Below are 17,416 nucleotides of genomic sequence, written 5' to 3' on the forward strand. Positions count from 1 at the left end.
TGATCTCATCCTTGATCAAGTGACATTTGTCTGTATTTTTGCCACGAGTGGCAATCAGCACCGCAGCTGGATGGCCAGATTTACATACCCAGCACAGCTGATACTCACAGAATAATTTACTAAAATTATATGGACTCCTGTTATTAAGTCCAGTTCAGTCTGTTAATGTTGATAACGGTTTCAAACGAACGTTAATAGGTGTGTTGCTAAGACTAATAACTTAAATAACAAACTTGAAATGTACCCGTCCCATTTTCCCCTTTATTGTTTTTTCTCTGTGCTGTAAATCTTCTGTCTAAGAAGAAATCTGAGGCTGCTGTTATGAGAATGAGCTACCAAAGCTTTTTCTGAATAAATCAATAAAGATCCATTTATGGAAAGCTGTGATGAAGGCAGTTTTGTCTTTAATTATATTCAACAATATAACATATTTGACCACTTTTAAGTGATTTTTCTAACTTTAATACACTAAAGTTAAGGTTATATTTCTAGTAAGTGGCCCAGCCCCTCCTATATTTTTATGTTTGTGGCCCTCAGTGAAAAAGTTTGGACACTCCTGCATTACATTGTCCACACCATACCAAGATGGCGCCGCGTATGGATGCCCTGGTACTTCAGTGCGTTACTTCTGTTTTGTTTTTGTGCATAACTTGTGTGTCTGGGCACTCCTCTGGATATTCTTACACCAGGGAAGAGCTTCTTAACTACAGGACTACAACACCTGTGGATTTAATTCCAATTTTTGTCGCATCTGCGGCAAATTTACTACAGACCTTGATCAGGAAAGTGAGACGCCGAAGGAAAGCGAGCTGGCAAACTCGTGCGTCTGAGGAGACGCGGACTGCGAACTGCTCTTCCTGGGATCTTTATATGGGGCGACCGTGGCTCAGGGGGTTGGGAATTGCATCTGTAACCGGAAGGTCGCCGGTTCGATCCCTGGGCTCTTTGTCCTGGTCGTTGTGTCCTTGGGCAAGACACTTTACCCTACTTGCCCACTAGTATTGGCCAGAGGGGCCGATGGCGCGATATGGCAGCCTCGCTTCTGTCAGGCTGCCCCAGGGCAGCTGTGGCTACAACCGTAGCTTGCCTCCACCAGTGTATGAATGTGAGAGTGAATGAATAGTGGTATTGTAAAGCGCTTTGGGTGCCTTGAAAAGCGCTATATAAATCCAATCCATTATTATTATTAAAAAAGCCAATCTGAGCCAAGAGCTTCCCAAATACAAGCAGTATATTAAATGCCCGACCAGAGAGGAGAGGACATTGGACCACTGTTACAGCACGATCAGCAGGGCCTATTGCGCGGTGCCCCGCACTTCACTCGGACTTTCTGACCACGTCATGATCCACCTGATCCCCGCATACAGACAGAGGCTGAAGCTCTCCAAACCTGTCGTGAGGACTAAAAAACTGTGGAGCAACGAGGCTGTGGAGGAGCTTCGCACGTGTTTGGAGTCTATAGACTGGGACACAATGAATAATAATGGATTGGATTTATATAGCGCTTTTCAAGGCACCCAAAGCGCTTTACAATGCCACTATTCATTCACTCTCACATTCATACACTGGTGGAGGCAAGCTACAGTTGTAGCCACAGCTGCCCTGGGGCAGACTGACAGAAGCGAGGCTGCCATGGACCTACTGGCCAGCACCAGTAGGCGGTAGGGTAAAGTGTCTTGCCCAGGGACACAACGACCAGGACAGAGAGCCCGGGGATCAAACCAGCGACCTTCCAGTTCCCAACCCCCTAAGCCACGGTCGACCCCTGAAGGTTGCTTCTAACAGCTTGGATGAGTTTATGGACACTGTCACTATATCCACTTCTGTGAGGACAGCATTGTGCCATCATGCACCAGGGTGAGTTATAACAATGACAAACCCTGGTTTACTCCTAAGCTCAAAAAGCTGTGGCTGGAAAAGACAAAAGAGTTCAGAAGTGGAGACAGGGACTGCTACAGAGAGGCCAAGTACAGGTTCACTAAAGAAGTGGACATTGCTAAACATCAGCACTCTGAGAAGATGCAGCAGCAGATCTCAGAGAATGACTCGGCCTCTGTGTGGAAAAGTTTTAGGAATATCACCAACTACAATCCTAAAACCCCCCACTGACTTGCTCTTAGCCAACACCCTTAACGACTTTTACTGCCGTTTTGATGAGCCATCAAGCAGCCTTCACACCTCCAACGGCCCCAACAATAGAGACACTTTGGACACTCATTCCCCCACCTCTCCCCCCTCCATAGAGCCATCACCACCATCAAACACTTCACCTACAACACCCCCCTCCACACCCCACACCAAGGAGGATTTCACACCACCTTCTCCCACTACAACCCTTCATATTCATGAAGCAGATGTGAGGAAGCAGTTTAAGAGTCTGAATGCTCGAAAAGCTCCTGGACCAGATGGTGTGTCTCCTGCCACCCTCAGACACTGTGCAAACGAGCTGGCCCCAGTGTTTTCTGGCATTTTCAACTCCTCACTGCAGGCATGTCATGTGCCTGCTTGCTTCAAGTCCTCTACCATAATCCCTGTCCCCAAGAAACCAAGGCTCACTGGACTAAATGACTACAGACCTGTGGCTCTGACATCTGTGGTCATGAAGTCATTTGAGCGCCTGGTTCTCTCCTACCTGAAGACCCTCACGGCCCCCCTCCTGGACCCCCTGCAGTTTGCATACAGAGCCAACAGGTCTGTAGACGATGCTATCAACATGGCTCTACACTTCATCCTGCAGCATCTGGACTCCCCAGGAACCTACGCCAGGATCCTGTTTGTGGACTTCAGCTCTGCCTTCAACACCATCCTTCCAGACCATCTCCAAGGCAAGCTTTCCCAGATGAATGTGCCTGATCCCATCTGCTGGTGGATCACTGACTTCCTGACGGACAGGAAACAGCATGTGAGGCTGGGAAAGAATGGACCATCAGGACCGGCTCCCCTCAGGGCTGTGTTCTTTCTCCTCTGCTCTTCTCCCTGTACACTAACTGCTGCACCTCCACCCACCAGTCTGTCAAGCTAATCAAGTTTGCAGATGACACCACCGTTATTGGACTCATCTCGGACAGGGATGAGTCTGCCTACAGGAGGGAGGTTGAACGTCTGGTGTCCTGGTGCAGCCACAACAACCTGGTGCTGAATGCCCAGAAGACAGTGGAGATTATTGTGGACTTCAGGAAGCACAGTTTCTTCCCCTCTGCTGTCGGACACATGAACAATAACCGTATGACTGTTCCCACCACTAACACATGACCCTACACTGTGTTCAAAGCATCATTCCATGTTTGGCACTGATCACCACCTGCACTCATGTATAAATCTATCTACTTAGCACTTTTAATTTTAATTTTTATGTTTATTTAAGCGTCATCTGACAGTATATTTTGCACTAAGTACCACAGCAATTTCCTAATGTTGTAAACCTGTTCAACATTTGGCAATAAACCCATTCTGAGTCTGACCTCTCTTATGTCTGATGTTTGGATTGTATTCTTGAACAAGCAAAGCCCATCTTATCAATCTCTGGTTGTGGTTGTATATGCACTCCAGAAATACCAAAGGGTTATGGTCGGTATACACCATAACAGGAGTTGCGGTGGATCTTACGTAAACATCAAAATGGTTAACGTTTCTTTCTCAATGGTGGAGTAGTTAAGTTGGTGAGGCTTGAACTTAGCTGAGAAGTAGGCAACTTGGTGACTGATGCCATCTGCTCCATCGTGTAGCAGTACTGCTACACGTTGAAGGCCTTGCTGAAACCTGGAGCCAGTATAGGGGCACTGCAAAGGAGAGACTTGGCACAGTTAAATACATGTTGACACTGCATTTGTACTGCACAAATGACTTATAGGAGCCACTACTGTCGACAAATTCTGGCAGAAACTGCTATAGTAGCCCACTAGACCCAAGAATCACCTGAGCTCTCGTATTGTGGTGGGCATTTAATTTATTTTGCCTGAAATGCCAGAATCTCAGGTTAAACCTCACAAAATTTCAGCAACCACCAAACAGCTATATGTCGTCTTTCTCACCCGACGGCACAGACAGCTCACTGATTCTGATGTTTCGGTGGGTCTGTGCTTTGTGTTTAGCGCTAGAGAGTGAGCTTTATTTTTTGAGGTGAACAGGCTAAAGAGAAACCTAAACTGAGAAAACTAACCTGAAACCTACATGCAGTGGAAACACAGGGCGATAACACAGACCAGTAACAGGCAGGAGAAAACACAGGGCTTATATACTCACAGGAGCAATCAGGGAATGGGATACAGGAGAGCAACACAGCTGGGAGAAATCAGAGCTGATGAGACAGGGGAAACGTAAACTGAACACACTGACATTTGACAAGGTAGCTTCAAAGTAAAATAGGAAAACAACAGGTATGCACAGACACAAACTTAACACAAGATATGTCAACAGGGAGGGAACACAAAGATGTGGGACCAGGGCAGGCACAGAGACACAGAACAAAAGGAGCTCGAAATACAAAACAGAAACAAAACCTGAGAGCAAGAAATTCCCAACAAGAATGAATCTAAAACACAAGATAATAATCAAAACCAAAACCAATGAGTCCACAGACTCAGGACCATGACAAAAGCAATAATAAGAATTAACTTTGACTCGGCTGTTGCTGAGAACTTTTGTAAGTTAAAACATCAAAGAACAGTCAATTAAAATATTTACACTTAAAGTTAACATCTGAAAACTGGAGAAGTGGAGAACAAAAGAACGGCAGGACTTGATACTGTCAATGAGAGATGAACAGTATCTGAAATATATGTTCTTAAGAAGTGGGGGAAAATGCAGTTAAGACCTGAAATAGGACCTGAGAGATGCATCTGGCCCTTCAGTTGATCCGCTGACCATTCACTGAAATCTCATAAAAATGGTTTTCAGGGAAGTGTGGTTGTCAGTATCAAGAAGCCATTCTTAAGGAATGGAAGTATACGGAGGAGGTGAGTATAGAAGTAGATCAGTGAGTTTCTACAGCCATGATGGAAGGTTGGGTTGTTTTGTTTTTTTGTTGTTGTTTTGTGGTGTTGGTAATAATACTTTTTTTTCTTTTACTGTTTCACAAAGGGCTAAAAAGTCATTGAAAATTTTTGAAAAATGTATTCAAGCAATTTGGCAGGACAAAGCAAAAGCAGAATTAAAAACAAGAATAATCACAAAATAATAATGAAATCACATCAGTTATACTATGTAATTAACCTACTCTGATTTTGTTCTTATCTTTGGTAAGAGTATGAGTACACTTTGGCCACAGATGTCCTTATCTCTGTGTCTGTGCTAATGGAAAGGATCTAACAGGGAAGCAGGGTGCATTGAATATTCAATCCTTCAGGAGTACAGAGAGACCCCAAACCTTCTTAATATTGGGAGAAGCAGCAAGAAGCTTGGAAAGCTGCAATTCAGCCAGAGGTCTCTTTACCCCAAGTTACTCGACAAGCATTACTTCATGTTATAGTGTTATTTGTCATCATAGTGATTAGTTTACCAGACCGATTACCTACAGACTATTTACTGGCATTCAAATAGTAAATTCAGCCCCACAATTTTAAAACAATTTTATTGCAACGATACAAATTCCTCAAACATCAACAATGAACATGGCTCCCCTCCCTCCTTTTCCTCCCCATCCCTGGCTACCTCCCTCTTCCCGCTCCACCACACTCACCCACACAGGTAGGGCCTTGGGCTGCGGGTGTGTCACCAGGTCACCAGGGTGCAGGGGAGACATCCCCCCCCCCCCCCCCCCCCCTCTGTCCCCTTCTGGCCACCTGTGCCTCAATTTTATCTCACAACTTAGACATCCACATTACTTACACTCTCATAACACACACATATATATATAGGGCCTTGAGGGTGGGCACGTTAACGGCGTCCAGTGGACGGTCTGTGTACTCAAACCTACCTCTGGCGCTGGTGCCCACCTCTCAATTTTAAATCCATGTAGACATTGAGGGTTCTCGGGAGGGGCCGTGCTAACACCTGCTGCTCTCTGGCAGCAGCACCATGCTCTCCCTTGTTTTAAATGCACTTTAGAACAACACGCAGCAACACTACACATGAGCGGGAGGAGGGAGGTATGGGGTCTTCACACACCCCCGTTCTCTGCTAGCCATCGGGATCCGGGCTGGGAGGAGATGTTGGCTGTCCGATTGGCCTCCCTGCTGCTGCGGAGCCTGGGACGGTCTGCTTGCCTCCACCCCGAGGGGAAGGGTAACATCTCTTGGGTCTGGGTTCTGTTTCCCCCTCTGGGGGCGAGGGTACCTGGACCCGGGGTATAGAGTATGTTTGGGGAGTGTGATTGTGTGTACATGTCCATTTATGTCAATCCTTACGTTGGGTGAGTGCTGAGTGTTTGTATATGTGTGCATGAGGGTGGGAATGCATGTTTGTGTCTGTGTGTGCCTGTTTGTCTGTGTCTATATGTCAGGTCAGGTCTTAGACTCCACCTCTCTGGGAACTCCCAGGCCCTCCAAGGCCTATCTCCCCTCACCACACTCCCTGCCGGTGACTGATGCCCTCAGGGGTCGGTGCATTGGTGGTTCTTGGTGTCCGGGGCTGGGCGCTCAGGTATGTACCAGCTCACTCCCGGTGGCTACCTGGCGGGGCCTGGCGCCTGTTGCTCAGTCAGGCCTCCTCCGGGGTGCGGGGGCTCTCGGGCCTCCGGCCCGGTTCACTCTGGCACAGCTGGCTGCCGGCAGAGCCGGCGGGCACGCCGGTGCAGCCCCCTCTAGCTTCTGCTCGGTGGCTACTGGGTGACACCTTGTCTGGGGATCCTCAGCCCTTCCCATGAGGGTGGCACGGATGCCCCTCCGGTGGTCCTCCTTGGGCTCTCGCACTCTGGGGCCTCTGGATGTCTGGGGCCTGGATCTCCTCCATGCCTGCTTCATGCCCTGGGGGACGGGGCTATGGCTCTCTACATCCTCTTGCAGACCATTACATGTGGAAACCATTTGAATACAAGCGTGTTGATCCACATAGGTGTGCACACGGGTGTTCACTGTTCATAGACCTAAATTACACCTTTCTTGGCTGCTACTTCAAAGCACATTGTGCGCTGTCTGTCCTGCGTGCTGCACAACAACATTGAATATTTAGTATTTACTGCTGTTTACACTTAGCTAGATTAATGCGATGGTGTTGTGTTTAGCATGTTGCTTTGGGGTTTTTTGCTTGTTTTCTATTCTTTTTCTCTCAACAGGTGATCCAGGAGATTTTTTTTTCTCCCCCCCTTTCTCGCTGTCCCTCTCCCCTTCTGTTTTTCTTTTCCTTCCTCTTTCTTTCTCCCTTTCCTATCCCTCACTCATGTCTGTCCCGTCTGTAACAACTGAAAATAAAATAAAATAAATAATAAAAACAAAGGTCGATCAAATGGACCAATACGGCAATGCCACGATGATCCATTTGGCAAAATAAGTCTTTGTTGGTCTTCAGACAACAATTCTGATGGCTAAAGAACCAAATGGGACAGGCAAAACAAAACAAAAAACAAAAAAACAAAAAACAATGAACATGGCTGAATATAATAACCTTTTTGTGTTTACTGTCAACTATTTCTTTTAATTTATATAATACATTAATAAAAGGGACAATATTAAATAACAGCAACATATCATCATCTCTTTGATAATATGGCAAAGTTTAAGGCATATGTTTCATATACAGTGCCATGAAAAACTAATTTTCCCCTTTTGGCATTCCTTAGTTTTTTGCATATTTCCCACACTTAAATATTTTACACAATTAATTTTTAATTTTAGACAATGTACATCCCGCTATCAAGGTTCAAAGGACTGTTTTTAAATGAACTTGATTATCCACAAATGGAGAAAACTGAACAGTGGTGAAACTTTCCAGGCATGGCTGGCCTACCGAAATTACTCCAAAAGTGCATTGTCCCAATATGTCCCAAGGAGAGAACCACTACTCACTACTCACAATACACCACATTTGCTACAAAAAATGTTAATCCCCAAAACCTTAAATATCATTTGGACTAATGAGTTAAAAGTTTCTCCTTTGGTATCTGAATGACTTTTTGTATTTTAAAATTGGAAAAAAAAAATTTGTCTAAAAATTTCAAAAATCCTGAAGGAGAATATCTGGCCATCAATTTCTGTCCTGAATCTTAAGCACACTTGGGTTACAAAGCTGAGCAGTGATCCAAAACACACCTAGTTCCTCTAAGTTTCTCTGTTTTCCTCATTCTCTTGTTTCTTGGGTTGAATCTTCCACTGCAGTTTGAAATCAGTCAATCCTTGATTTGTTAGCTTGGCTCCTAGCTGTGACAGAATAGAAAGATAAGTAGGTGGTTTCATCATTTTATTGAAGCTGTCTGTCAGTATATTTATCCATTGCTTTTTCTTTGTAGTTTGTTTGCTTTACTTTAAAATTTTCCAGAAGCAAAAACAAAACTTTTACCTGTTGGAGTATCTGGACATTAATTGCAGAGTCAGTTAAGTCAACATCAGTCAAAAACTTAGTCTTCACTGTCGTCCTCAACTTTGCCACTTAGCAGGAAACATGTAACCAAAAAATAAAAGTAAGTTTTGACAAACTGAGAAACAGGAGTTGTTGTTAGTCAGGGTATGTTTTTTTGTTTGTTTGTTTATTTGTTTTGTGTGTGTTATTGAACATTTACCTTGATGGCAAATGAAAACAAATTTTACTGTACATATGTCGTCATCCCACTTGTGGAGGTTATTCTCCACCACACAATGCTGGTTACCTAGATAATTGTCTGGTTTGGAACTTTTCCAGTTTTCCAAGGAGCTCTGACTCTTGTCAGACCAGGTCCATGGCACTCTGTACAGACCGATCCAAATGGCATCATTGTTTGGTTTTAATGAACTGACCTCAGCGTTCTCTTCACTGTTTTCGATCACTGCCAAGTCCATGCTGAGTTTTATGCAGTATTCTCGAGCAGAAGGCCATGTTTTTGTAATAGAGATGTACATGTAATTTTTCTTGTTTTGCTGTGTAACTGCAGCAGATAGAAAATAAGCCAGTAAGCGGGAAAGAAAGTGTTTAAGCATTCAAGTAATCACGGCAGATGACAGATGATTCTGAATTTATTATGGATATCAAATAGTTAACATTGTAAATGAAAGAGTAAAAAATTTGGATAATCAATTTAATGTTTTCAAATCACTACTCAAACTTTTTGAGTTAGGGGTTTTCTTATATTTTATACAACAAATCTTCAGTGATGTTTTCTGTGAAATCTACTAGTAAAAAATGCAGGTTAAGTCATTAGTGAGGTCAGAAACCCATGAATGAAAATATTTTCTTACCATTGTAGCAAACGAAACTTGTGCTTGCGCCACAGTTTTTATCGTACCACTTTCCTTCAAGACCCAAGATTACACAAGTTTCATTTCCACCATAATTATCTGGATTGGTATAGTGCCAGTTGTTGTAAACAGTTTTGCTCGTTTCACCAGTTACTGCCCATCTCCAGGAGTTGGTGTCATTGCCTAGCGTATTCTTCCAGGACTTGGGATCATCCTGCAGTCCAATCCATGCCCAGTCGTAGGAAAAAGTTGAATTTAGCCTGCTTATATCATCCATGTTTTCGAAGGTGGCCAGGTCTGTGTACTTCTCTCTGCAGTATTGTTGAGCGTCGTTCCAGCTCATTTTTTTGTCAACGTAGTAGTACTTACGAGGAGGGAACTTTGAGCAAGAGCAGAGACTAAACCCTAACATTGGTAATAGATAGTATAAGTAGTATTAAGTTAATTATTTGTATAATACACACAAGAAAAGGATAAACAAACATTAAAGAGCCCTTAGTGCGATCTTTGTAACTACATTTACAGGCTACACAGGGGTACCAGTACCAGGGGTAATATAAAAGCAAGGAGGCCAGTAATGTTGCAGTAATGCCCAAATATTATAAGATCAATATTGAATTCAATATTTGCCATTGAATTGCCATATCCTAGCATATTTTACTTTGTTGCTGGGGTCATAACTGCTGGATTTCTTGAAGATGAAACAATAATTCAGGTTTATTTCAACCATGGCATATTTTCCTATTTAGTCAGAAAGCTAACATTCAGTTTTAGAATTTAGCAACTCAGCGCTGAGTTGCTCCTGCAGACTTGATTTTGGTCTCTTTTATGGATTCCAGTTCAAATAACAATGGCCAACACTGTAACACTGTGAGGAATCATGAAATCGTTTTTCACCAGTATATGTCCTTCTGTGTATATAAGCATATATTGGAATGCTTTCTTGCATTTACACAATATCTCTTCATAACCTTCAGCTGATCCAAAATGCTGAAGCAAGGGTAGTGACAAGGACTATAAAAAGAGACAATGTTTCCCCCATATGGGCTTAATTGACGTGCAAGCTAAATTGAAAATAGTTTTTATTTTTAGTTGCATGAAAGCACTTCAACAAGCCACTTTTCTCTGTTGGTAGCTGAATAACTTAAGTCACATTTTAAATTTAATGTAAGTTCCCCATAAAAGTAATGTTACTCAACTCGTGGTTATGTGTGCTCTGCTGGTCTCCATTGAAACAGACACATGGAGGAGAGCAGATGCTCATAAAATACTAGAAGAGAGACGTAAAGTTCTTGTTCATGAAAACTTATGAGTGAAAGTTGAGGCAGTGTCTGCATGGGAGTAGCTTATGTTATGCACAGAGTCAAAATTATAGCTTTAGATTTGTATATTAAATTTTGAGGAATAGAGATCATTTGTAGGGGTTCATTCAATGCCTCTTGCACCTCCTCAAAGTTTTAATAAAATGAAACATAAGATTTTTTTGACACACTGTTTTTGAGGTAATGGAAAATGTCCTGCTAAGGCTTCTTTTTCAACTTTACAATTCAAATCACACATTTCCATTATGCAAATATGGGGATCTTACCAAAGAGAAGGAGAGTCAGTTTTGGGAAACAACCCATTTCTGATTTCACTGGAGAGAGGAGGAATATAGGTCAACACAAATAAAAACAAAAAACAAACAAAAAAACCCAACAACTTTAAAGCCACTTTTCATTATATCTGTTCCCGGTTTTCTCTGATGTGTTAATCCACAAAAGAATGACATAGCATGCTTTTGAGAATGAGAATAAAGTCAGAAAATAATGACTTTAAAAGTTTTCTTCGGGAATATATAAAAAAGAACATAATATGAGAACACACTACATTACTTACTTAAATAGTAAGAAATAAATGTTTAAAAATTACAGTAAAAGTTGTTCTAACAGTCTTATTGCCCAGACAAATAATTTATTTACTTATTTTACTCTAGACAAAAGAAAAAGAACAGAATTTCTATAGTAGCTTGTGGAAAAAAATAGAAACTTTCCTGTCATTTAATTGTTTATCTATTACTTCATTATGTCGATTACGTTAAAGAGTCCAAAATTTAAACCTTCTGTCACATTTTTGAAAGATGTCAGTTAGGCTGGATTGGAGCTTCTGGCCCCCACGCCTTACACGTCTTACAAGTCTGCCTTAGCCTCACAGACAGGTTTTTGGGGTGTTTTTTTTTTTTTCAAAAAAACCCCTCATCAATACAATACAAACTTACACTGATCAGTCACAACATTAAAACTAATGAAAGGTTGCATGATTAAGACTGATCTTGCTCTTTGTGTAGAAAATTGGTGTGGCAGGGATAATGGTTGAAGTAGCTGCCACACCAATTTTCTACACAAAGAGCAAGATCAGTCTTAATCATGCAACCTTTCATTAGTTTTAATGTTGTGACTGATCAGTGTAAGTTTGTATTGTATGGATGAGTTTTTTTTTCAATAGAAATAACAGAAAATAGTGAAAATTTGGAAATTAGAATTCCCAAATCATGTCTTCAAGTCAGTCCAGACCCCAGATTTATTCACCCTAACAGCCGTTATCTTTGTATTTTCGGGAGTTTGACGAAATGATCTTTCTTTTTTATCTGTTTATTATTAGTCAATATATAACTAAAAAGAGACAACCACTCTTCATTTATTAACATATAATATATGCAATAGAATAAGTGCATATTGTTCTATCTATAATTTAGGCAACAAAAAAAAAAAGGCACAATAACAAAATCTAAATGTTTTGAAACACTCAAATTCTGGAAATATAAAGATATACTTACAAGTTTGGTCAAAACTGTTTTAAGGTTGAGATCTGAATGCTCCACATATGAATACAGGCAATGAATTTACCACCCTTTAAATGGTTAGTCTTGGACCTTATTTTCATATGTAAATAATAAGACAAGTCCTCTAGGGGTGGTAACACACATCCAATAAGTCACTGTGACATACTTGACTGGAAGACCAAAAGTGATACTGTGTATAAGAAGTAGATGCGCAGACTCTACTTTCTGACAAAGCTTGGATCATTTACCTAGTGCAGCAAGATGTTGGAGAGCTTCAATCACTGCGTGGTAGGAAATAGGATTGTCACAATACTAGGATTTCAAACCCCATGTTGGGAAAATATTCAATACCATTTTGAATACCATGGGGAAAATTTTGAGCCCATCCTGTAACAACAGAAGCAATGACAATGAAGTTACATGTAGATCACCAAAAAGTTAACTAAATAATTATTTAAGTTTTGAGGTTTCATTTTACATAATTGTATTAGAGATAGTGAAGCTGAAAAATATTTTAAAACCTGCTAATAAACAAATGGTATAACAACTTAAACAGTCTAAGGAGCTTGGAAAGAAAAGCGTCTGACTTCTTTAAGTTGCTTGAAGACGTTTCACCTCTCATCTGAGAAACTTCTTCAGTTCTAAGGTCAAATGGTGGGGAGTCCCAGATTTAAGCCCTATGGGAGAGTCCCCCCAAGAGGGCCAATGGATCCCCTAATGGTCCTCTTTCTAATCACACAGGATGATTAGATTAATCTAATATGATTCCAGTAAGTTGTCATAATAAAAAAAGAATTAATTTATTAAGCAATACATAAAACCTGTTTCTCATTTGTATTCATTGTTAAATTTGAAGAAAAGGCTGTTGTGAACTAAAGCATCATCTGTTTGTTTGTTTTTTTCCCCCCTAAATGATCCAGTGTTTCTGCTGCCGCTGCATTTGACTGTTTCACAAGAAGAGTGCCATGACAAACTGTAAATGTAAATGATGTGTAGTTGTGCCAGGAAAGTGTCCTTGATTTGCGATTTTTTTTTTTTATATCCTCTTTATTTACATCTTATTTACAGGGTCTATTACAGTAGTTCCCTCACATGTTTTACACGGGATTTATCAGCACATATTATCTATAATAAAGAACCGATCAAATTTAATAACTGATATAGCTCATTAGACTTTACATTCACTTTCATGCTCAACACAGTTTTCTTTTATTTGTAAACTACACAAAAACAAAACATTTCAGAATAAATCGAAATCTGAAAAATATTTTGTTTCATGTAAATTTGTAAATTTTTTTGTAAAAATGATTTTGCAAATTCTGCAATTCTGCAAGTATTAAATGTGTAATATGAATAAAATAAGTCCAAATACAGTGGAACCCCGACTTAGAAATACCCAATTTAATGAAAAATTCAAGTTACAAAGGCACTGAACTGCAATATTTCTGCCCGCGTTACGGCAAAATGCCCGTGTAATCAAATCCGCTGGCTCTGATTGGCTGAGCCTACAATGCCCACAATGCCTTCCGAATTATGTGACAACTCCTTGGCCTTCGTGATTGCGCTTCGCTGTTCCACTTGAACAAATATTGTTGTTCTAGTTAGCATTTAGCCTATAGCCTATCATTCAGCATCGCCTCACTCAAAACGCGCGATGGGTGCTTCGACTTACGAAAATTTTCGACTTACAAAAGACCCTCAGCAACAAATTAATTTCATAAGTCGGGGTTCCACTGTATAATATTTATCAAGGTGATGTTTAAATATGCATTTGGTGAGGTTGTAGTTTAGTTGGGAATGGTCAAAAGACTCCTATGAGTAGAAGATCAAGGGAACATTTAACCTTGCCTGAGATAATGTTATTCGGGCCCCACTCTGGAGCCAGGCCTGGGAAAGGTCAACTGATCACCACCTGGTGGTGAGTTGGATCAGGTGGCTGGGGAGCATGTTGGACAAACCTGGCATACCTAAATGTATAGTGAGGGTGTGCTAGGAACACCTAGCAGAGACCCTGATCAGCGAGATCTTCAACTCACAGAGCTTCAGCAGCATTCCGAGGGAGACTGGAGACATTGAGTCCAAATGAACCCCCAAACCAAATGGTGGACAGCAAAGGTGAATGGAGCCACCAGGCTGAAGAAGTGCTATCAGGCTTGGTTTTCCTGTGGGACTTCAGAGGCAGCTAGTACGTACTGACATGCCAAGCGGAATGCAGCTCAGGTAGTGGCTGAAGAAACAACTTGGTAGTTGGAGGAGTTCAGAAACGCCATGTCTAGCTCTGGGGGTGAGTTTCTCTGAGATATGGCCCCTGGGGTGGATGAGGTTAACCCTGAGTTCCTGAAGGGTCTGGATTTTCTAGGGCTGTCTTGATTGACATGCCTCTACAATGTTGAGATCAGGGGCAGTAAATCTGGATTGGCATCTTCTTATAGATGGTTCCTTATAGATGGTTTCCATCTATAAGAAGTGGGACCGGAGGATGTGTTCCAGCTATAGGAGGATGACACTCCTCAGCCTCCCTGGGAAATTCTATGCCAGCATGCTGGAAAGGAGAATCCGTCCATTAGTTGAACCTCAGAAAAAGGAGGAACAATGGGATTTTCGTCCTGGTTGTGAGACAATGGTCCAGCTCTTTATTCTCTCGAGGATGTTTGCGGGTGCCTAGGAGTTTGACCAACCAGTTTACATGTCTTTTGTGGGATTCTCTACATGCATGGTTTCCACCGTGAATAATGGAGGAAGAGGTATGATGGTGTGGGGGTGTTTTGTTGGTGACACTGTTGGTGATTTATTCAAGATTTAAGGTACACTGAACCAGCATGACTACCACATCATCCTACAGCAACATGCCATCCCATCCAGTCTGTTTAGTTGGACAGTCAGTTCAACAGGACAATGACCCCAAACACACCTCCAGGCTGTGTATGGGCTATCTGACCATGGGCTATCTGGAGAGATGAAGTGCTGCACCAGATAGCCTTGCCTTCACAGTGACCTAACCTAAACCCAACTGAGATTAACTGGAGATTAAAGGCAAAAGGGCCAACAAGTGCTCAGCATCTCTGAGAATGCCTTCAAGGCTGTAGAAAGACCATTTCAGGTGGCGACATAATGAAGCTCATCAAGAGACTGCCAATACAGTGCAAAGCGGTAATCAAAGTGAAGGGTGGTTATTTTGGTTATTTTGAAGAATCTAAAATATAAAACACGTTTTTGTTTACAGCATAATTCCATATGTGTTCATTTATGGGTTCATTTATAGTTTTGATGCATTCAATGAGAATCTACAATGGAAAAAGTCATGGAAATAAAGAAAAACCATTAAGTGAGGTCTTTCCAAACTTTTGACTGGTAGCGTATATTTTGAAAAATGCGTAGTAAATTAGTTCTGATTTTACTACTTCTGGTAACTGACTTGACTATGAAACTAGAAAAATGTCATTCATACCTCCATAGCAGAAGAAAGGATATTGTGCATTGCATAGCTCATTGGTCCAGGCTCCATTTTTCACCACTATTGCAGCACAATTTTGTTGAGTTGATTTCTTCAGTGTCTGACCAAATCCAGAGTGGATCAATAGAGAAGCAGATCTCCCCTTCTTCATCCTCAGGTGTCAGCATTGTACTGACATCATCATTGGTTTCACTGTCATAGATTTGCACCAGAGTTGAATGTTTGCTTATACAGTTGGTTTTGGCATCATTCCAAGTCCTCTGATTGTCATCGAAAATATACTCGCTGCCTGTTTAAGAAACAAGTTATGCACATCAATGTTCCATGAATATTTATATTAAAGTATATTTGCTAATGCTACCGCACGCCTCATCACTGTCTCACTGTACTCATGCATGCCCTGCAACAGCCTCATACACATCTGCCACTCCTGACTTTCACCTCCGTAACTATTTCACTTTGTCTTTGCTAACCTCGTCTGGTGACAGATATAATTTGGTATTATTTAAGGGTCTAATGTTTAATTTCTCAATACGTATATAACTCTACATTACTACAACTTAAAAGGGATTTTCCTTCAATGCTCCTTGGAACAAATTACAACAGGATCGGAAGTTGTACAACTTAACTGGACTAAAGGGTTTTAAATAAATTCTTAGGATAATGGAGAAAGCCTCGTTGGATGACTATTCCTGTTCTTAATCTTCTGTTTTTAGTTGGAGATTTAGGTAACTGCCAATCATTCATCCTCTGATCATTCCAAACAGCCACACCTTTAGCTGTGAAGCACCTTTGTAAATGCCTTTAATGTTGATTGTTACATCAAGGAGTTTGTAGGGTGGACTGCCTTTTATTTTGACCACAGTTTTCTTCTGTTTATCTTTGTTAGGAGCAAAGTTATTGTCCTTTGGTTTGGTTTTGTGTGTGTGTGTGTGTGTGTGTGTGTGTGTGTGTGTGTGTGTGATTTCCAAATGAAGCTCTCCCAAGCATTGAAACTTGTATTGAAAAAATGTTCATTACCCAAAGCTTTTAAATGCAGTCCTTTTTGGTGACATCTGGAGGCGAAACATGAAGAGCAACCTCAGCTAAAATCATTTTGATGAATAAATGTTCTGGTCTTCATGTTGCGGTCTGGCCAACCCTAGACAGGCCATACTACATATCTTTAGAAGTTGTTCTTTTGTTGAGAACTTTCAATTTTATTTAAATAAACATTTGCACAGCCAGAAATTGTTTACAGAGGCATAATGTAACTACAATGCCTATGTGAAGGCTGTGAAATACATCAGTGAAGTGCAGGGCTGATGTTTGCAATTGTTAAGTTTGCCACTAGGTGAGAGTAGGACTCTTTCGATACTAACAGTTTATTTACAGGTGAAAACTGTGCACAACAAGAGTTGTGCAATCACTGCAGCTCCCGGTGCACCGGTTCCACAGATTTCCTAAACGGAGAGGAGAACAGAAGATAGGTTTCTTTCAAGGGTTTGTTAGACAGTCTTTACTCATGAGCTGGGGTTTCACTGTCATTGAAAGATCCAGCATTGACTGAAGCATAGCCACTCCTGGAGGGAGAAACAGCTAGAAGTGCCAGGTCAGACCGGTGAGTACAGAGGGACAGTAATAATTATGATCGGAATCAGAGCTATCAAATGATTTTAAGCTTTTATTAAGATTTGATTATGGTGAGGAACATTTAAACCTCTTACAGTGTAATTAATCAATTTTAACTGATGTATTTAAGTATATTTTTATTTATCTTGGTACGGTGGTTAGCACTGTTGCCGCACAGCAAGAAGGTCCTGAGTTCAATTCCAACATCAGGCTGGGGTCTTTCTGTGT

The 17,416-nt window shown here is 41.3% G+C and overlaps 1 protein-coding gene across 1 annotated transcript; it reads right to left on the minus strand.

Annotated features, from left to right (window-relative positions):
* Positions 1-7,886: 7,886 nt before the first annotated feature.
* Positions 7,887-12,160, minus strand: LOC146699232 (uncharacterized). Its single transcript, XM_085472739.1, has 6 exons — positions 12,118-12,160; positions 10,891-10,938; positions 9,303-9,707; positions 8,651-8,992; positions 8,431-8,519; positions 7,887-8,291 (listed from the first exon to the last, which is right to left on the minus strand). The coding sequence occupies exons 2-6, from the start codon at positions 10,925-10,927 to the stop codon at positions 8,193-8,195; spliced, it is 972 nt and encodes a 323-aa protein (XP_085328865.1). The 5' UTR covers positions 10,928-10,938; positions 12,118-12,160; the 3' UTR covers positions 7,887-8,192.
* Between the last annotated feature and the right edge of the window lie 5,256 nt (positions 12,161-17,416).

This window comes from Copadichromis virginalis, linkage group LG11 (assembly GCF_057382275.1).
Source record: "Copadichromis virginalis isolate Kocher_CV1m ecotype Utaka linkage group LG11, C_Virginalis_male_GT1.1, whole genome shotgun sequence".
Classification (NCBI taxonomy): Eukaryota; Metazoa; Chordata; class Actinopteri; order Cichliformes; family Cichlidae; genus Copadichromis; species Copadichromis virginalis.